Source organism: Brachyhypopomus gauderio, chromosome 20 (genome assembly GCF_052324685.1).
Source record: "Brachyhypopomus gauderio isolate BG-103 chromosome 20, BGAUD_0.2, whole genome shotgun sequence".
Lineage (NCBI taxonomy): Eukaryota > Metazoa > Chordata > Actinopteri > Gymnotiformes > Hypopomidae > Brachyhypopomus > Brachyhypopomus gauderio.
This window is the reverse complement of record NC_135230.1, coordinates 14,805,170-14,826,820: the sequence shown is the minus strand read 5'-3', so window position 1 is coordinate 14,826,820 and position 21,651 is coordinate 14,805,170. Positions and strand designations below refer to the sequence as shown.

At 40.7% G+C, this 21,651-nt stretch overlaps 1 protein-coding gene and 1 pseudogene across 2 annotated transcripts in view; both read right to left on the bottom strand.

The window, feature by feature from the left end:
* Positions 1 to 7,207: 7,207 nt before the first annotated feature.
* Positions 7,208 to 21,651, bottom strand: part of LOC143484334 (uncharacterized) — a 29,612-nt gene continuing 15,168 nt past the window's right edge. Inside the window, exons 1-3 of one of the 2 annotated variants that reach the window (XM_076983016.1) lie at positions 9,410 to 9,620; positions 8,787 to 8,916; positions 7,208 to 8,054 (exon numbers count right to left, since the gene is read on the bottom strand). In XM_076983016.1, the coding sequence (XP_076839131.1) occupies positions 7,691 to 8,054; positions 8,787 to 8,916; positions 9,410 to 9,521 (606 nt within the window). In that variant the 5' untranslated portion in view covers positions 9,522 to 9,620 and the 3' untranslated portion in view covers positions 7,208 to 7,690. Of the gene's footprint in view, positions 8,055 to 8,786; positions 8,917 to 9,409; positions 9,621 to 21,651 lie in introns of those variants that run through there. The other variant, XM_076983014.1, reaches the window with a different exon arrangement.
* Positions 15,047 to 16,167, bottom strand: LOC143484524 (alpha-amylase pseudogene; annotated as a pseudogene).

Sequence of the window (21,651 nt, the reverse complement as noted above, 5' to 3'; positions counted from 1 at the left end):
CGCAACAGCAGCAACAGCTCCTCAACAACAACCGGGGTGACTTCCGAGGCTCCATGGGGGTGACTTCCTATTTACCGGCCTCTGCCTCTGCTGGGGTCATGTCCAACGTGGGACCCCGGTTCCCCAAGGAGCTGTGCTTGGGCGGGCCCCTTGGCAACCATCACGGAGGGGGGGCAGGCAACAACAAGCTGCTTTCAGCAAGGGACGGGTTAGGGATGGGGCAAGGACAGAGACCGTTCAACGGCTCGAGTAACGGACACGTATACGAGAAGCTCTCCAGCATCGAGTCTGATGTCTGAGGATCAATCACGAGTCAGAGAGAGAGAGAGACAGAGACAGAGAGACAGACAAAGAGAAAAGGGGAGTGAAGCAGAAGGAGAAATGGAAAGTCAAATGAAGGAGACAGCAGACACTGACAGCGATAAGGGAATAAACCAACAGACAGTGTCTACCAACTTTATACTTAACATTTGCAGAAAGGAAGAAGAATGTGAACAAGAGGAAATGACCTGTGCTTTAGGCAGATGGAGAGCTTTTGGGGCCAAGCTTGTAAATAGAGATAAGGGACCTGCTCTCAGATGAGAATAGAAGGTTAAAGACCTATACGTATCCCTCTCTTTTATCCTCTCGTCTTTTTCTCACCCTGTCCATTTTTTCTGCTCCTTACGCCAAAACGAAACGTTTGATCCAGCTTAGGTACGGAGACATAGTACAATCATGAACGGAGATCAGTTTACGGTTCTCTTGAGGAAAAATAACAGGGTAAAACTTACAATAACTGTATTGATAATGTTGTTAACAATAATATTAGATATAATTACAATGTTTATGATGTTCAGTTTGGGCTTGATTTCTGGATGTTATATGCTGTTATATATTTGTACTCTAGTTAAAATTCTTTGTTAGCACACCACTTTGCAGCTTCTTATTTGATCATTGGATCTTATTTGAACTTATTTGTCAATTGTGCTTGCATTGTCTTGCGTCATTGTGCCATTCTGCCCTGATGTGAAACTCCAGGACCATGCAGAATGCCAGAGACAATGCCAAGCTAGAAGAAATGTAGTCAAACTTGGTTTCCTTTAAAGTTCTTTACTATGAATTATTCATGTTCATTTTACTTCTGATATGGAGTGCTGTAAAATGTACGTGTAAGGCATGATTTGCAAAGTACTTCAGCTGTACTTGAGATATTATTGTGAAGGACATTTATTATGATCTCTTCTTATGTTTTTACAATTTTTATAACATTATTATCAATAGAACATTGGTTTAATATACTGCACATTATGTGCCTTATCAGAAGTCCCAGAAAACTAATTATACAGGTCATATTGCCATGGTAACTTTCTGTTCACTGCACACAGATTGGTCAGTGGATGATTCATCTATTATTCTGGAATTATCCTCATTATGATGTAATCACCTGACATGGAATATTCAGTGTATAGCAAATTCTAGACACAAACCTGAGTGGATTCATTAGTATCAGAGCCTAGTTTCTTAAGCAACTAATGAAATGAAGTGAAAACCAGGAAAATATATGCATAAGGGGTTATAGATCAATGCACAGCACATTTTGTCTCGTACAGAGATTCGCTTCAGGGTGTTTATTTTAAAAGCCTGAATATGAAAAACCAGTTAATCCTCTCATTTATGCTCCCATCCCTTGAGCACGTTAGAAGCCTAAATCGTGCAAATTAAAACCAGTATCATGGTTTTGTTACCCCTACAGTGTGCTCCTTATTATTAGTATTATTATTATTATTTTAGATTATTTTATTTATTCATTCATTTTTACAGTTTTACCTTTGGGAAGCACTTGGCCTACACTGAGTTTGTTGTTATGGGATATTATGAAAGAGCTCTTTGTCTCAGCATCTCCTTGTTGTGTTTTTTAATGTAAATATTCATTTTTTCCACACTGTACAGTGCGCAGACAGCACGGATGTAAATTTTGAAAATTATCTAGATAAACATGATTACAGACTGACTAACTAATCTAACCTAAATTAGAAAATTACAGTTCAGTTGTCAGCTTTGTCTTTATTGGTTTATTATCATTACAATTTTCGCAGATGGTAATCTGACTAGCTCTTGTAGGGACATACATATCTTAGGTTGAGAATCACCCTCCTTGTTTAGATGATGACTGGTTGATTTTGCCCCCACTACAATTTCTTACCCTGGTTGTGTGTTATCATATTTGATTGGCATGTGTTTTTTTTTTTTTTATCCTAATTAAACATGTTTCAGTGGAAACTGTGCTTAGTCATTAACAGTTGAACAAAGTATTTATTATGTATGTTCATGAGGCCTACCAGTCAAACAGTGTAAGCTAAAACACAAGTTCTTGACCACTCCAAGTTTGTTACAGTTTACACTTTATAATCACTATTTTAATATGTAATCAAGATATTTTGTCTGGTATTATTGGAAAATGGGCACAATTCACAAAAAAGCTCATTTTGTATTTAGCCAGTTATTTAAAACAGATCCGTCAATTAGCTCTTAGTTCCATAATGAGCGTGTGCATTTTTAGTGATATTAATTCTTTTATGAGACATATTTACTTTTGGTTATTATTTTCAAAGCCACCAGTAAACACAAGCCCTAGAAGTAAAGTTCTTCTTCCATGTGTCAGTAGATCTCAATTTGTTGATTGTGTGATATATATTTTCTTTATTCAAATTTTGTAAACATACTATCAGCCAAACAGATCTCCAACTTAAGCACAATGTTTATACTATTTGATTTATAACTGAAGTGTATATTACTATTGGTTTTGTGAACTTAAAAAAAAACACATTTATTGTTACATTTGTTAATTTCTTTGCTAAGTCTGTGTGAGAGTTTGTGAAATTGTGAGTGTATTGTGAGAGACATGCATGCACCTTTCTTTCTATTTTGACATGTTTTACATTTCTGCTTTTAGATGACATAGAATTCAAAGACCATGTCTGGTGTTTTTTCATGTGCAGAAAAAGTGTCTCTTTCTTTTGCTTAACTTGTACCAGTCAGTGCCATACAGCGTTGATCAGTTGTACATTCATCAGTCAGTGAGACATGCTAGTGGAAATGCAAGCAGGGAAAGACGTGATTTATCATTTTGGAATATGGATACTGAGAAGTAGATATAGGTTTGCATTCTCAGAAAGCACTGTCAAATCCTTGGCCTAAAGTTCTACTTCATGTCATAGAACAAACCCAGGTTGTGAGGTCTTGAATTAGGACGTCGTTATTTTCATTCTTGTGTTCTTACAGGGCTAATTTTGTCAATTAAAGCATCTGAAATCCTAATCTAAGCATCCTAATCTCTCATAGTTGTGTTAAAAAACCCTTAAGGTTTATTTTATTTGCCTTTTTTTTTTTGTGGGGGACCCACTCTTCCCTCAGTCACGGCAGTCTACTCTTCAGTGCCATTCTGCAGCTTGGTGTATTTACGAAAATGTGTTTATGAAATGTGGTGACAGACTTGGACCACTATGTTCAGCATCAGGCGTTGTAATTCGAATGCGGAAATTTCGCCCATAGCTCTTTGATAGCACAGGGCAGGTGTGTGTGTGTGTGTGTGTGTGTGTGTGTATGTGTGTGTGTGTGTGTGTGAGAGAGAGAGAGAGAGAGCACTTGAGCAAGTGTGTCTATCTCTGTGTCTGTGCTAGGAAGGGGGTTGGCTTTGCTTTTCAGAAAAAAAAACCCTTTCTTCCTTTAACACTCGGTTTCAACTCGTACCTTTTCAGCAGAGACACCATGATAGCAGCCTAGCATCATTTGCTAAATGTAGGTAGAGTGCAACAGAGAGAGAGAAATGGTAGCCTACATATTACTTTTGCTGTCTGTGATCGTTCTCACTAATGTATAAGGTCCGTGGGATTTGGTCTTGTATGACAGAGTGCACCATCAGTCTTTGTAGGCTAGACGTTTTGCCCTGTTTTGCCAGTCATGTCCACTCTCTGGTACTGTACGTCACAAGATATTGTACATGTGCCTGGACTCATGCTTGATTACCTCTGCCTGTGTGTGTGTGTGTGTGTGTGTGTGTGTGTGTGTGTGTGTGTGTGTGTGTGTGCGCACGCATGCAGGTGTGTGTGTACACATGCACGTCCATTTGATATGTGTGCAAGACACAGAGCACAGTGCAATGGCTGTCTACTGTAATGTCTGAATTTTGCTGTACATAAATAACACCCCTTTTCCATAATTTTTAATATATAGACAAAATTACTCTAATATGGAAATATGGGAAACTCTTTTGTTAGGAAGCTTTTGTAGGTTAATGTCACCAAGGACAGAATTGTAATAATTATACTCTATTGGAATTAAAGGAACCAATTTTAAGAGAAAAAAGTTCACATTTGTTGTCTTTAATATCAAATTGATATTTATAATTCTCTCTTTTCCTTCCTCGGTTTTCAACACATATTTTAAATGTTACACAAAGATTACAAATGTACAGATTGTGTAAATATGACCAAATGTTTCTCTTATTCCATTTTTGTATAGGGACAGATTACCTGTGTTAAGATTACGATGATAATTTAACAAGAAATTTCACAATACTTAAGATATTGAGAATACAGACACAGTATGTGTGAACATAAGTGCTAAGATATATTCTTCTGTCTCTTTGTACAAAACAGTGTTGACAATAAATAAAAGGGAGAAATCTCACATTACATTGTTTTGGTCATTTCTGCGTTGTAGCTAACAGGCGACGTCTGTCCACATTTATCTGCTTTTTGGGTTTGTCCTGAATGCGTCAGTGTTTCTAGCGGCAGTTCAGTCACTTTGTACCCACAACAATCTCCCTTTTCGTTCCCTGCTGGGGTGTCCTTGACGCGCCAATGAGCGCTAAGGCGGAGAAGGCCAGCGCGCAGTAACAGATGTTTGTCCACAGGTGATGGGGCAGAGAGTGGGCCGCTCTTGTATTAATGCGCACAACTCTCAGTTTCATCTGTATGTCAGTTTTCATCTGTATGACTGTATGGTTTCATCGCGCGCGCCGAGAGCGGCGTCAGGGACGGCTGCTACGGTTGCCATGGATACGGCTAGTTCACGATTGCACGGAGCACCACTAGCAAGCCTTCTTCTTTGTTTGTTTTGCCGGTGGACTACCTGTCAAATCAAAATTTCTTCTGTAAAATTGTGCATAACCGACACAAGGAAGTGGGTCGTAGTTGATATAAACGTCTATAAAATATTTACTGAATGTGTGGCTTAAAAAATAGGTGCATTTATTTTTCCTTGATGATATTCTCTCCCCATTGACCCCCAACAACCCCCCCCCCCCGCCCCTCACCATCAACACGCACACAATCTACACACAATCTACACACAATCTACACACAATCTGCACACACCCAAACTCCACCAGTCCTGGAATACATTGCAACACATGTAACTACTTCTTGACAATTAACCGTTACCTAGCAACTGGCTCTTTAGAGAGAGAGAGAGAGAGAGAGAGAGAGAGAGAGAGAGAGAGAGAGAGAGAGAGAGAGAGAGAGAGAGAGGGAGAAGAGAGAGAGAGAGAGAGAGAGAGAGAGAGAGAGAGAGAGAGAGAGAGAGAGAGAGAGAGAGAGAGAAGATTCGCTATGCGTTCCCGCCATGTCCTGGTGGATTGGATGCTACAATGAATCAACACACAATGCAGAAAGGGAAAGTGCAGCATGAGCTCAACACCCACACTCAGCCGAGGAGAAAGAAAGAGAGAGAGAGTGAGTGAGAGAGAGAGAGAGAGAGAGAGAGAGAGAGATCAGATATGCAGAGAGATAGAGAGAAGGAGCAAAGAAGAAAGAATGGACAGAGAGACCGAGGGATGGGCAGGGGAGGAAGGCATCCGTGCAGAGTGGTGACGGAGGAGATCGGGTCGGCCCCGGAGAGGAGCGTCTTCATTGGCTGTAGGGGGTCGGAGAACCGCGATCATCTCCAAAGCGGGAGGGAACGGGCGCTTGTTGCCTAAGAGACAGAGCATCGCGTTTTCGTGCTAAGTTTTAATGAGGACACAGTTCATACAGAACACCCCCAACAACCCCCCCCCCCCAACACACACACACACACACACACACACACAGAGACACGTCTACAGTAAAAAGTAAACCACAAAGCAATGCCCACGTCTACACAACAGACGCCACACAGATGTCTGTCGCTGTCGCAGGTGTAAAGAAGAGATTGTACTTTTTCCATAATCGAAGAGCTAGACGTGCAGATTTCTGTGTGTCCACAAATTCTCCCGATGGACATCGGCAATGATCTAAGTACCCGTGTGCTGTATCTCGGTGAAAAAAAAACATTACAACTTTAATAACTCTTATTTTAACTGGAACCTGCAACTCTGTCCTTATAGATTACACATATCTATGGAAACCTATTTCTTTTATTATGACTTACTATTTTGCAATAAAGAGATACTACTTAGTAAAAAATATCTATACACTAAATAATGATTCATGACTTAGTATCTCATTATTACGAGATAGTAAGTAACAACAACGAGATACTAACTCGTGCTTAAGAAAAAGTAAGTCATAATAATAAGATACAACAAAGTAAGTCATCATTATGAGATGCTAAGTCATATTTATGAGATACTGTAAGGACGTTTTTCTTCAAGCGGTGGAATGGGCTTCCATACATATGTGCTTGAATTGTAGAGGAAAAATCCAGACTTTTCAGATTTAAAGATTACAGGTTACATCAAGAACTTGTCAAAACCTCTAATCTGAATGTCAAAACCCCCCATTTGTAGTGACTTATATTGTATCAGTAATTAATTTCACAAAATTAATTCTTAAATCAAATGCAATGAGCTTTGCGTGGGCGTCTAATTCAAAATAGAGGCCACAGCAACCCAAAGTGTCACAAGCCTGACCCCTTGTGGCTGATATAACACAGTGCGCCTTTCAATTGTATTGCTTTGGTATTTCTCAACAGCGTTCGCAGGCATCGCAGTAACCATTTTTACTGGATGGCAGTGTAATGTTTATAAACCGTAGCACACACATTGTGGATGAGTTTGTGCCTGTTTACCAAATTTGCATTCACTAAAAGTGATTCCGTTTTACTGTAACTATATCACACCTCCTGAAATTGCTGCAAAGTTTACAGCAAGGCATTATTTTTGCTTAATTACATCTGTGTACAAATTTTTTTTTTTCAGGGATTACTTGAAATGATAACCAGAAATGACTCACCACACAGGGGAAACCTGGTAAGCCAAAGGGTTTATTTAAGGGTTAATTTAACTCTGTCGGTCATGCATTAGCTTGCTTTGTCTAGAAGAGCTAAGTAAGCTTTTCCTACAAAGACAATTCTTGTGTGTTTTAAATGTATTTTAATTCATGGGAACATGGTTGAAAAGTTAAATTAGCAAAGACACTGTTGGTTTTCCCTCTTCTTTCCTCCCTTCTAGACAAAGTCTTCTACCCATCAGGAGTTAGTCATGGCCACGTGAGCGCAACTCAGCGAACACTGATTAGACCTGGGAGATCTGAGCTACTGCAGGCTACAGAGGGAGAACATTGCATTGTGTTTATGTGCCATATATGATTCCTTTTGTGTGATATGGTAGTGACAGTTAACTTTCAACATAATGCAGTTTTTTTTAAAGAAAACCTCAAAGAACATATGCTTAATACATTTGTACTATGTTTAAAAACATTTGAAAAGTGGGATTTTAACATTTGTTTCATATCTTCTCATCTTCTCTCTCTTCCCCTCTCTGCTTCCCTTTCTCCTTCATTCCCACGATGACCCTCCCTTTTTCGTCCTTGTGCGTCCTCATTTTCCTGCTCTGTACTGACCGACCTACGGGACGCAGGACTCGAACCCGGTATCGCCGTGGATACTTCGCCAGGCTCGTCCCTGCCCCTCTCGCGCTCTGCGGGACGAGTTCTTTGCCCTTCCCCCCCTGCTGCCCCGCCTTGTGGTAACCATGGCGATGGAGGAAAGGTTCCAAGGTTGCTAGGCGATTATTGAGGTCCGTGATGCGCCTCTGTAAGTGGGAGACTTCTCTGAAGAGATCGTTGAGGGACTCGGAGAGAGGACGGACCCTGTGAAGCAAGGGAAGAAAGTTCTAGAAAGAAACATTGTATATATTGAAGATAGATTGGTACAAAGAGTGTAAGAAAGTGTGTGTGCCTGTACAAAAGAGAAAAAGGCATGTGTGTGTGAATAGGGGCATATGACTATGTATATGTAGAATGCATGCTATAATGCATGTGTGTGTGTGTGTGTGTGTGTGTGTGTGTGTGTGTGTGTGCGTCAGCCTTCAAGTCCTGGAATGTTTTCAGCTCACAGAAAAATCAATACAATGAAACAAACTAAAAATATGATTTCATATCAACCTCTAGAGCCTCGCTATCCAGCCTTAAATAACACGGTCAATACGTGCAAAGACACAGCAACAGACTTGATGTACATTCTAGAGAGCAGCTGCAAAGATTTTGCTATTGTTCCTATGCCTATTTCATGAAGCAGTCTCAACAATCTGTGAAAAAATGTAATATTTGCTTAATATAAGTCTTTTCAGGATATTAAGATGAAGATACTGTTTAATTTGACCTGTTATCTCTTGGTCATCTGATTGTCTTATTTTTTCTTATAGCTTTCATTCATGAGGCTTCTAAACAGTTTTCAGGGGATATGACACATGAACTCTGATTGGTCATGACATTTCCCCAATCCCTGATTGCCTTTTTAGCTAGCATGCCCATGGGTGTGGTCTGGGGCCCAGAGCCATACCTGGGGTGCCTGTGGGCGTGGTCTGGGGCCCAGAGTCATACCTGGAGTAGTCGGGCAGCAGGGAGCTCGGCTGCGAGTGCAGTAGGGCCTTGACCTCGTTAAAGATGCGTTTCCCCCACGCGTCCAGGACCCGGGTCACGCTCCGAACATTAGCCACGTTCACGTTCTCCGCTGCCATGACAACAAGGAACAGTCAAGTTGGGGCACTAACGAGCCGAAGGAGACGGCACGCAATCTCAAGCCAAAAATGTCAAGGAAATAATGAGTTCATTAAGCTGGTGCCTTCTCTCATGCATCTGTTGCTTTTGCAGTTGTTAAGACTGAACATCTAAAGGGAAACCTGGACATAGAGTTGACCTTTGACACCAAACAGCAGGCTATCAGGTTTACTGGAGGCCTGCTGAGAACCAATCATGTGACGTCCAGAACCTCATTGCATGAAGGCTTTGCCATAGTTGTAGGTATTGGTTTTAAATCTAATACATCTAATACAATCTAAATCTAATTTAGATTGTGTTTTAGAGCCTAATACTGTATATAAAACAATCTAATACAATCCAATACAGTCTAACAGTGTCTAACAGTGTTACAGTCTCATACAGTCTAATATTTGGGTTATTTGCAACCAAAACTATCAGTGACAGAAGTTTATAGGATTACTTGCCGAGACGCACCGCGACGAGACGACAAACGGCAAACGTTTTTTTCGCCTTACGCGTTTTAAATGGTATGCCATGTTGGTTGTTGTCGTGCGAAATAAAAGACGTTGACGACATAACTTGCACTTTACTTTATTTGATTCATCTTTATCTTTTTCAAAATACTTTTGAAGTTTTTTTAGTAGACGCTGATCCTGTAGCGTGTTCAGCTCCGCTCGTTTGGATTGTGCAACTGCAGGGTGTGATGTATTAATGTGTAGTAAGGAAGATGCCTATTGTTAATGCGCACACATCATTTTTAAATATTTATTACCAGAAATTAGAATGATTTTATTTGACAAAAGGCTATATATAACGAAAACAAAGACATTTAATGTAACAACTAATGCTTAGCAGCGTCCTTGGGCACCCCCATGCAGTTAGAATGGTACATTCGACTATGACATTCATAGTCGACTAGGGGGTATAGTCGACTATAGTCGAATCAGCGACTATTGCAGGTCACCCCTAGTTTAGATCTCCCAGAAGTGTTGAATATCTGGATAAATGGTTCCAAACTAAGATTTTGAGTATAATTAGGGTTCACACACATAGTGTGGGAAACCTATTGTAATTGCTAGAATGTTTAGGGTTCACAAACGTAGTGGCCCAGAAACATAAAACTTGGCAGCAAGGTGCAGCAGAGGTACAATGAGAGAAATGTAGACAGGGACCCACATTGGCCTGATGGTAGAGCTATAGCACACCATTTTGTGTTTTGGTCCATATCTCCCACACCGTAGGGTCTAGAAACAAAATTCCACTTCTGATGGATTCCTTGGCTCAAGAACCATTAAGCTCCACCCACTTAGATTTTTTGCTAATTTGCATATCAGCAGCTATATCTCAGCAATTCTTTGACCAATCTTCATGAAACTTGATAAGCTGATAAGGCTCATGGGTTTGAGGTCACAGGTCAAAAGCTGGCCACAATTCTCCAGTAGGGGACGCTATAACATGGAAAAAACTGTCTTTCATCAACCATTGGTCACATCAAGCCAAAACTTTACATGCAGCATCATGTCTATAAAGTTCTATAAAGTCAAGTTCTATAAAGGCTCACAATGATGATGTCATCACTCAAAAAACAATTGGTTTTGGTGATTTGACAGACTTAACATTGGCCAATCGACATGAAACCTGACAACTATGCATACCTCAGGACTCTGTGTTATCACTGTGCGTTTTCGAAACATTTGGCCACTAGGTGGCGCTATTTGTGAAAATCATGCATAACTCCTCCAAATTTTTGTTTAGGAACATGCAACTTGATTCTTTTGATTCCGTGCAGTACATCTGACAACTTTGCCATTACAAGTCCTATTTAAAAATGCATACGTTTGTCACTTTCATTGATTGTTTGAAAATAGCACATTTCGAACTAGTCCTAGAAATTTGATCCAATCATGGCAATATAGGTATGGTCATAATATATAGACTCTGTAGGGTAATAATTTTGGAAAAATAATTTGGATTTTTATATTTTCAGGTTGGTCCATTTTCCAATTATATCATTGTGGCCATGCCATATATGACCTATATTGCTATAACTCATAAACCATGTAAGTAATCAATTCCCAATTTGACAGCATTTTATAGACTGAGGCCCTTGTGAAGTATGCCAAGCTTGGTTCAAATTGGATTGTCGGGGGCGCTATAGTGCCCAAAATCATAAGAAATCATAAAAACTCATGCTGCAAAGCTGTTATGCAGAATAGACAAGTAATGGGGCTTTTATGATTCAGATCAATGAGGTAAATAACTTTCAAATTACATCTCATAACAAAAAGTGCACTGCCTGACCAGAAATGAACCTTTTATTTCACTAAAATATCTTTTTGTAACTGTAATATCTGTATGGTAGTACTTGGACTCCATCTCCTGGGCAAGTACTGCAACTGACTGAAAAGTATCACTTACATGAAAGACCACACAAATACACACAAAGCAAATCTCAGCATGTGATTTAGTTCTATGATCTAAATCATTTTTCCAATACAAATTCATTTGATCCTTTTGGGCCTTTAGTGCCTCAATTGAATATTTCTTTGCATATTATGCATTTTTTCCACTGAAATAGCTTCTTTTCACCTAAATGAACCTTTTCAATCACTGAAATGTCTTATTTCATTACTGTAATATCAGTATGGTAGTACTTGTGCTCCATCTACTGGCCAAGTACTGGAACTGACTGAAAAGTATTGTTACATGAAAGACAACACAAAGTGCCTCAGTTGAATCATTTTTTGCACATTGATTTATTTAGGCATTTTTTCTGACTGAAACAGCTTCTTTTCACTTTTAGGTCTAAAGGACCTTCTGGGCTTCTTTTTGCCTATTGAGCCCAAAATGCCTATTCGTGTGTGAACCCACCAATCACCGCTTGCGACTATATTTATACTTAATTTTACCACATTGTAATGTGTTTCCCATTTTAAACCATACCCAAGATGAAGAAAGGCTATGTATTTTAAGCAGTTTGTGGTTTTATGCAGTGTGTCTCTCATGAGGAGAATGTGTTTATTCGGTCAGATGGCACATTAGATGACTGGGACTGACTTTGTTGGACAACAAAGTGTTCCTGTTCCTTCTATTGTAGAGTGACTGTGAGCATGTGAGCACGAGTGGGAGATTCTGGAGACGGGTCCACCACAGACAGTGAGTCGAACGCAGTCATTTGAGTTCCAATTCCCAGGTGTATTTAATCGTGGGTTCCAGCATACATGAGCAAATCACCAATATTTAGAACAAAAGAAAAGACTGTATAAAAAGAGAAAAAAACATATAAAAAGTACTTAAGTCTGCAAAAACTTACATGCAGCACTTCCTGAACTGAGACTGGCTATCAGCAGCCAGTAGGTCTAGCCCCTAAGTTATCTAGGCTAAACACAGGAACACAGACTCACGTCAAGACCAACCGACTTAACACTTTTCCTTCCGAAAGGAAGCCCTCCTAAACCGGTAGTCCCACCCCCAATTAAGCTGGGCAGCACCACTACTACTGGCCCTAACTAAAAACACAAACATGACATACACACTATACTGCAGTAACAAGAGATACAGACATGTCATATATTGTTTTAGTGCACTTATCTACTAAGAAAAATTTATTATTAGGGGTGTGACAATACACTCAGCTCACGAGACGAGACGAGACATAATATTGGGTTCACGAGACGAGACGAGATTTTAAGAACATTAAAATTACAAATTATTTGACTGGACAACAGACTTTTATTTCACTGAGTTACACATGCATTTTGAAATGATTTATTATTTATTATAACTCTTAACATGCATTATGTAAGCATGAACTTTTAATAAACTTCTTCTACAAATTGAAATTAAAATAAAATTTCATAAAATTTATGAAAAAAATAAAAATAAAAATAAATAAAATAAAAAAATGTTTGCCTTTTTTCAAGCTCAAACAATATTACAGTGAGTCCCTGCTTAATGACGGTGTTAGAGACTGAAAAGTCCATCGTAAAGCAGTTAAGTGCAACCCCAGATTTAAATACGCTTTGATCGTAAATACAGTATAGAAAAAAAACTATCAATGCTCTCGTGCGTACAGCGTGAGAAACAGCGATCGCGTTGCCGAGATGGGCTTATCGTACACAACACTCCACTGTGCTGCCACTGCTTCTCCGCGCACCACGCAAAATAAAATAAAAAGTCAGTCGTAACTCAGTTCCGTCGTTAACCAGACCCGTCGTTAAGCGGGGACTCACTGTATTATGTGCAAAACAAAAAGGTTTTCTCTGTCAATACAGAGTGCAAATAGTGCAAACAGAGCCTGACCAAGTATGTCACTGAATTTGCTGCAACTACACGGTCATGTTCATTTTTAAGAATATTAGCATCCCCACACTGCTCCCGATATCCTTTGCTGTCTCAACTTGCCAAAGCGCCTTTCTGTCCCTGCTACCTCTGTTCAAGTGAGATATGTTGATTTGAGTACTGAGCTGTGGTGGTGGTGTAAATGTCTCTGCATCCTGCTCGTATTAGTCGCGGTGTACGGAATTATTTTCATACAATGTTCATACAGTTCATACAGTGTCATGTTCATTTTTAAGAATATTAGCATCCCCACACTGCTCCCGATATCCTTTGCTGTCTCAACTTGCCAAAGCGCCTTTCTGTCCCTGCTACCTCTGTTCAAGTGAGATATGTTGATTTGAGTACTGAGCTGTGGTGGTGGTGTAAATGTCTCTGCATCCTGCTCGTATTAGTCGCGGTGTACGGAATTATTTTCATACAATGTTTGCATATGGTCCGCGTCTTATCAGACACTCTCTTGCCGTTTGTCATTTCCGCCGGGTACCCAAAATGCTGCCAAACAAACGATTTGAAAGTGGCAGGGGCATCTTCAATAGTAATCACAAATCTTGCGAGACAGATTTTTAACGCGACGAGAAATCTCGCGGAGTTACGTCACACCCCTATTAATGATATGTCCATCAATTTAATATGTCTCCACCCCTCAGGTATTTCAGAAACTGAGGGCCCTTCGGCTACTACAAGAGAAGGAGCAGGCTGGGCCGCCAGTCAGTGACGGAGCCAAAGTCAAAATCACAGCCAAAAGCCAAAATCACAGAGTAGGGAGATTGCTGAATTATACCAACGTTTAGCAGATAAGCCTGCCCCTGGAACTCTGATCAGCTTCACCCTAACAGGGCTGGGACTCAAATGCTTGTGGATAATCTAATGTATGGAATCACTCACATGTGGAATCTGCACCCAACCGCCAGCAGTAACGTCAGTAATGTCAGTCAAAGGAGCCCACCATCTCCTGTCAGAGAATCTGTCCACAGTCTCAGAGGTAAACTCCAGGAGATTGAAGAGGTTCTGCAACACTACAGTCTGCAGTCACCTACTTCTCCTGCACACTCAGTGATTTCTCAGGTCTCACACACTGGAACCCATGCTCCTAGTCAGTGCTACATTCCAGTTCTTTTAAATAGCCGGTGGCATGGCTCTCAGAATCGAAATAAAAATGTAGTCAGAAGAAAACATAAGGGCACAAAACATTGTGCAACAAACAAACAAAATTTGATCCCAATGAAATGCACAAGTGATGTAGGCGATGCTGATCAAACACACCAAGTCTTCAAAGTCTCCTTACTAAACGTCCGCTCACTCACAAACAAGTCTTTTGCAATAGCTAAATTAATTGAAGATTACTGTCTGGATTTTCTTTTTCTAACAGAGACTTGGCTTGATAGCAATGGAGCAATAGTGCTAAATGAGGCTTCGCCTCCCGACTTTAACTATTTTTATGTCTCCAGAGTAAATAAGAGAGGTGGTGGTGTTGCATGTTTTTACCATAAAGCATTCCGCTGTAAGCAGATCTCATTAGGGGAACATCCTACGTTTGAATATCTGGCAGTACAACTCAACAGTACTTATTCAGTTCTTTTGATTGTTATCTATCATCCTCCCAGACTACATGCATATTTTCTTGAAGATTTTGAAGAAATGCTTTCAAGGATCTTAATTGATTTTGATTATGTTTTAATTGCTGGGGATTTTAATATTCACATGGATATATCCACAAATCCAATCACTTCAGAATTCATGAGGATGCTTAACTCTTTCTTTTTTTTTTTTTTTTTTGGAATTCACATATTTACTCTGGAGAGAAAAGTGATTACACGCAGAAAAAGTCTTTAACATGACATTGTAGAATATTTGATACTGATAAGTCCAAGTTGAAGGCAGTGCTCTCTACTTTAAGAATGCTGCCATCTAAGAAACACACATTGGCAATTTAATTCTACATGGTCTAAGTTACACAGTTGTGAAAAAAGATTTTTTGTTGCGCTCACATATGACTCACACCACTTGGCCACATAGCAAACAATAAATATCAATAAACAAGTAGCTGTGCATGCAGCATTAACATGGAAAGCTCAAATAAACATTTCACAAAACAAAAACAGAATGAACTAATTGCATTCAGTTTTTCCACCAAATCACAGTTTGGAATGTGTGTGGATAGCAATGAAGGGTTCCTGATCTGTGTGGCTGATACTGAAGTGGGCCCGCCCACTGGTATCCACGACAACCTGCTTGCCAGTGCAATGTCCTTCTGTCTTCTGGCCGGAGATGATATCACAGTAAGTTCCGGAAGCAAGACCAGTGTTCAGAGTGGCATCTAAAGGACAATTATCGTTGTTGATGATAATGAAACCACGATCACCACGTCCAAATGCAATTTGGTCGGCTCCATTGTCCCACCAGTTGCATAAAGGCTGTCCATTGACGATCCTGCGGAAGGCGACCATATTCCTGATCTGGGGCCAGCGGTGTTCACAGACCCACCCATCTAAACAGCTGCCCTCCGGACTAATGGGAACAGGCTTTGTAGAGCCGTCAGGGTAACTAGGAGGCCCGACCCAATCGTTCTCATCTTTTCCATCAACGATGTGGCGATCCCAATGGTAGCTTGACATCACTCTGGTGACATAGGGATGCTTAACTCTTTCGATCTCATACAGCATGTATCAGGCCCAACTCATAAGCATGGCCACATTTTAGATTTGATAATTTCTAAACGTATAGAGGTTAATAATACTGAAATTGCTGATGTTGCAATCTCTGACCATTTTGGTGTATTTTTCAATATGTCATTATCTACTAGAACACTCAGTGAAAAGCGTACAATAACCAAGCGTTATCTCAGTGCTGGCAGTGCCGTGGCCTTCACAGACATGATAACAGTCCCTCCCTCCCCTCTCAGAAAATGGGAATGAGCTAGTTGAAACATTCACACACAGAGTTAGGAACTGTATTGATGCTGTGGCACCAAAGGTAACTAAAATAATCTCTGGTAAAATTAAGATGCCCTGGAGAAACACTCCATCTATTGTAAAATTTAGGCAAGATTGTAGGCAGGCTGAGAGATGTTGGCGAAAGTCAAAATTGCAAGTACATTTTGATATTTATAAAACAACATTGCAGAATTACAACAGTGAATTGAAATCAGCAAGGAAAAACTATTTTTCTACCTTAATAAATTCATCCAATAATAACTCAGCTGTCTTGTTCAGAAGCATAGTGAACCCCACCTCCTGTAGCTTCCCTGAGACTGTTTCAGTTGAAAAATGTGAGGAGTTTGCTATATTTTTTAGGGACAAGATTACTAGTATAAGGCAGAACATAGCAACAAGCACTAATAGACCATCAACCCTTACATCAGTTACTCAGCCTAACTTTAATATGTCTTATTTCCAAGAAGTTGACATGGTAACACTACTTGATGTGATCTCATCACTAAAATCCTCTACTTGTGAACTGGACGCTTTACCAACAAGCTTTTTCAAGCAGGTTCTGAGCTCATTAGCAAATGAAGTTCTAACGATGGTTAATCAGTCTCTGCAATTGGGTGAATTCCCTAAAATTTTTAAAACTGCAATGGTTAAACCACTATTAAAGAACAGAAATCTTGATCCCACAATTCTTAATAACTATCGACCTATATCTAACCTTTCCTTTCTTAGCAAAATAATTGAAAAAGTAGTGTCAATCCAGTTGAATGACTATGTCAAAGTAAATCAAATAAATGACACTTTTCAATCTGGTTTCAGAGCTCTCCACAGCACTGAAACAGCCCTAGTTAAGGTAGTAAATGACTTGAGATTGAATAAGGATGCAGGCAAACTCTCAGTCCTTTTACTGCTAGATTTAAGTGCCGCTTTTGACACCGTTGATCATGAAATACTTCTTGATCGACTACAGAGCTGGGTAGGCCTTAGTGGCTTAGTCTTAGACTGGTTTAGATCATACCTAACTGGGCGTGATTACTATGTAGCATTAGGTACCTCTTCCTCCACACGTCAAAAAATAATTTGTGGCGTCCCCCAAGGATCAATTCTTGGGCCGTTACTATTCAACCTATATATGCTTCCGTTACCACACATCATTAATAAACATGGTATTAGTTATCATCAATATGCAGATGACACTCAACTGTATATCTCGCTAGAACCTAAAGCCCTAAAATCAATTTGCTCACTGTTTGACTGCATAGATGATATACAGACATGGATGTCTGACAATTTTCTACAGTTAAATAAACAGAAGACAGAGGTTCTTGTTCTTGGCAGTGATTCACAGAGGAATGATGTCCAGACTTATTTAAATCATATGAATCTGAATGCCAGACAATGTGTTAAGAACCTGGGCGTCACCTTTGATAATGAGCTCAACTTCAAATCACACATCATGACTACATGCAAGACAGCTTACTTTCACCTTCGAAACATCGCTAAGGTACGAGATATGCTCTCTCCTGCTGACAGTGAAAAACTTGTCCATGCATTTATCACATCAAGGCTAGATTATTGTAACGGTGTTCTATCTGCTCTTCCAAAGAGCTCTATTTCGCACCTACAGCGAGTTCAGAACGCGGCTGCAAGGGTTCTGACCCGCAGGAGAAAGAGAGATCATATTACACCTGCACTCCACTCACTGCACTGGTTACCTGTCAGCTTTAGAATAGATTTTAAGGTTCTAGTGATGGTTTTTAAATGTCTTCATGGTCTTGCCCCTCTTTACCTCAGTGAAATGATGGTTAGATATGTTCCAGTCAGGTCTCTCAGATCTTCAAACAGTAATCTACTGGTGATTCCTAAAAGCCGATTAAAGATTGGCGAGGGTGCTTTTAGCCACTATGGCCCAAAGCTCTGGAATTCTCTTCCTGAACAGCTCAGAGGCATTTCATCCCTGCATAGTTTTAAGAACAGTCTCAAAACATTCCTGTTTAGATCCGCTTTTAGTTAAGAAATTCTCAATCTTATTTACTTTATTACATTATGTTGTCTATTATTTTCTAAATCCAATTATCTTAATAGTTTTATCTTATTTACTTTACCTCTTATTATCTTATTTACTTTACCTTTTTTACTTTTTATGTTATTTTAATATTTTTATCTTTAATTTCTTTTAACATTTTCCTTTTGTCTTTTTGTCTTATCTCCTTTTAATGTTTATTTTATTTATACTGTAAAGCACTTTGAGTTGCATGTATGTATGAAAGGTGCTATACAAATAAAGATTATTATTATTATTATTATTATTATTATTATTATTATTATTATTATTATTATTACTATGCTTATTTCTAGTGATGTCAATTCCAGGTTCAGATATTAAAAGTCCTCACCAGGATTTTGCTCAAGCTTGCTAGATTTTCTAATTAGCAATCCGGGTAAAATTAGTGGAATCAACACAATCCAGGAAGTCTAAGCAAAATCCTGGTGAGGACTTTTAATCTCTGAACCTGGAATTGACACCTCTACTTATTTCTGCCGTGGGATACACCTGCTCATCCCCGTGTATGCACTTTACCCGTAACTTCCCAGTGTGCATTATTCCATAATTGGGAAAACATTTAGCACAGGGGTAATCAATTAAATCTTTCCGCGGTCCATTTTTGGCAGATAGCTCAGACCTTAGGTCCGGGTTCGCGGTGGCGAACGATAGTTGTTGAGCGATACCTGATTTAGCATTTGGTGATACCTGATTTAGCAGATACCAGCATCTGACTAGCTCCAGTGTCAATGAGCGCTTTAAATTTTATACTGCCTATTCTTACAATAATTGTGCTGTCTTTACTGTTATCCACAGTTTTACAGCTAAACTTTTTCTTTGAGCTGTAAGACAAATGCCTGGATCTACTCGATAAATTGGGGCAGGCACTAATTTTGTGGCTGGTTTGGCTACAATTGAAGCACCGTAGTGTTTTATCTGCGGGGCATCTATCACTAGCTGCTCTCACATTAATTGCACTCGAGCACCCCTGTGTGGGTGGTCTACTATATTGCGGCATAGGACTACTTCCCCGTCCCCCGACAAACTTACCCAGCTCGTCATGCTGACGTGGTTTGTTAACTTCGTCAAAGCAGAAGTTGCCTTCGGCCTGTCTCGCTACCACAAATGCCTCTGACATCTCTACGGCTTGGAGAGTTGACCCAGGACTATGCTCAATAATCCACCTCCTGAGCTCTGGCCTGACCATCCGCAGATGTTCCAGCACAATCTCGTCGCCAATCTCTTCCTTGGATTTCTCCTGTGGCGTCATCCACTTCTCGTAGAAACCCTTCAGCCTAATGTAGAGCTCCCGTGGTGTCTGTGATGTTGTTGCTACCTCTTTTGTTGAGGTTTTCAGTTTTACGCGTGTCTGAGCGGTTGGCCTAAGAGTGTGGGTTGGCGAACCTCAGGAAGGACTCCAATGTATATATTCCCAGAAGGTGATTTATTGTGCGACGTGAAAAAGGTAAACAAAACACTGTACAACACAAAATTAAACGAAGGTATAAATGTGTACACTATTCACATTTGTTGGTTTTTACTATACTCAAAACCAAAGAATGAAGTCAGCCGCAAGGCTATAACTTCTACGACCCAGTCTGCTAGTCGTTATATCCCGCCCGTCCGGGCCCTGAATCTACTCTCCCATGACTTATACCCTAGGCCCCGCCCAGGCCAAACCATTGTACCGTCCTAGGGGTGTACATCCCCAGCAACACTTTAATACATCCATTTCTTACAGGACCTGCAACACACAAAGCATGAACCCCCCTTCCCTCTCGAACCAGTGGATCCTCCTGGCCCAGAGAAAAGGGACCCCTGCTCCAGCCGGCACTCTTCCACTACCCGTCGACCCCACCAGATCTCCGGTCCGTATATTCATTTGTACATTTTAAATTGCACATTAATGTCTCTCTATAGTCCCTTAGGACCACCTTACAAGTTGGTGATGGGGTACGCTGGTCACCACATCACACATCCCCCTCCTTATCACAGTCACAAGTCGTTGTGACGGGATAAAAAGTCTGCTGTGACATTCTGTGTCCCTTTTTTGTACCGGACCTGAAACTTGAATGGTTGGAGTGACAGGTACCACCTTGTGATGCGAGCATTAGAGTCTTTCATCTGGCGCATCCATTGCAGCGCACGATGGTCTGTCTCCAACACAAAGTCATTGCCCATCAGGTAATATTTTAAAGAGTCCAGGGCCCATTTCACCGCTAGTGCCTCTTTTTCCATGGTGGAGTAGTTCCGCTCCCGAGGAAACAGCTTTCGGCTGATGTACAGAACTGGCATCAGCTCGCCCTCCTCACCCTGGAGCAACACCGTCCCCAGTCCATTGTCTGATGCATCCGTCTGGACTGTAAAGGGTCTGCTGAAATCTGGGCTCTGCAGGACCGGTTCTGAACATAAACAGTCTCTCAAACCTCTGAAAGCCTTGTCACACTCCTCTCTCCATTTCACTCTCTGTGGTTTGTCCTTTTTGGTCAATTCTGTAAGTGGTGCCGCACGTTCTGCAAAGTCAGGAATGAACCGTCGATACCATCCTACAAGTCCCAAGAAGGACCTGACCCTCCTCTTAGTTGTCGGTGCTGGGCATGTTTTTATGGCGTCGACTTTATCGACCTGTGGCCTGATGACTCCACCTCCAAGTACGTAACCAAGGTAAGACACAGTCTCTTTTGCTAGGTGACACTTTGATGGATTAGCTGTCAATCCTGCATCATGGATCCTCTTCAACACAGCTTCTACATGCTTTAGGTGATCTTGCCAAGTCTCACTGTAGACCACCACGTCATCCAGGTAAGCTGCTGCGAACTCCTCTGTTCCTTTCAATACTTCATCCATTAGGCGCTGGAAGGTTGCGGCGGCCCCATGCAAACCGAACGGCATTGTTATGAAGTGGTATAAACCGTTAGGGGCACGGAACGCTGTGAGCTCTTTAGCTGCTGTTGTCAATGGGACCTGCCAGTAGCCTTTACACAAGTCCAACGTAGACAGAAACTTAGCTTTCCCAAGCCTCTCTATGAGCTCATCTGCTCTAGGCATTGGGTATGGGTCAAATGCTGATACAGAGTTGAGTTTTGAAAAGTCTACACAAAATCTTAATTCCCCATCTTTCTTTGGTACAAGGACGACTGGGCTGCACCACTGGCTTTTGGAGGGTTCTATGATGCCCATCTCCAGCATTTTCTCCACCTCCTCCTTGAAATTGGGTATCAACCGTGCTGGGACCCTGCAGTTGGTTTGCCTGATTGGGTCTCCCTTCAACAGCCTAATGTTGTGCTGTATTGTCTTTGTTCTCCCAGGCTCCTCCCTGAAGATGTCTTTGGGAATGATGGCTTGTAATTCTCTGCACTGCATTGGTGTCAAGTGGTTTAAGTCCAGTGTT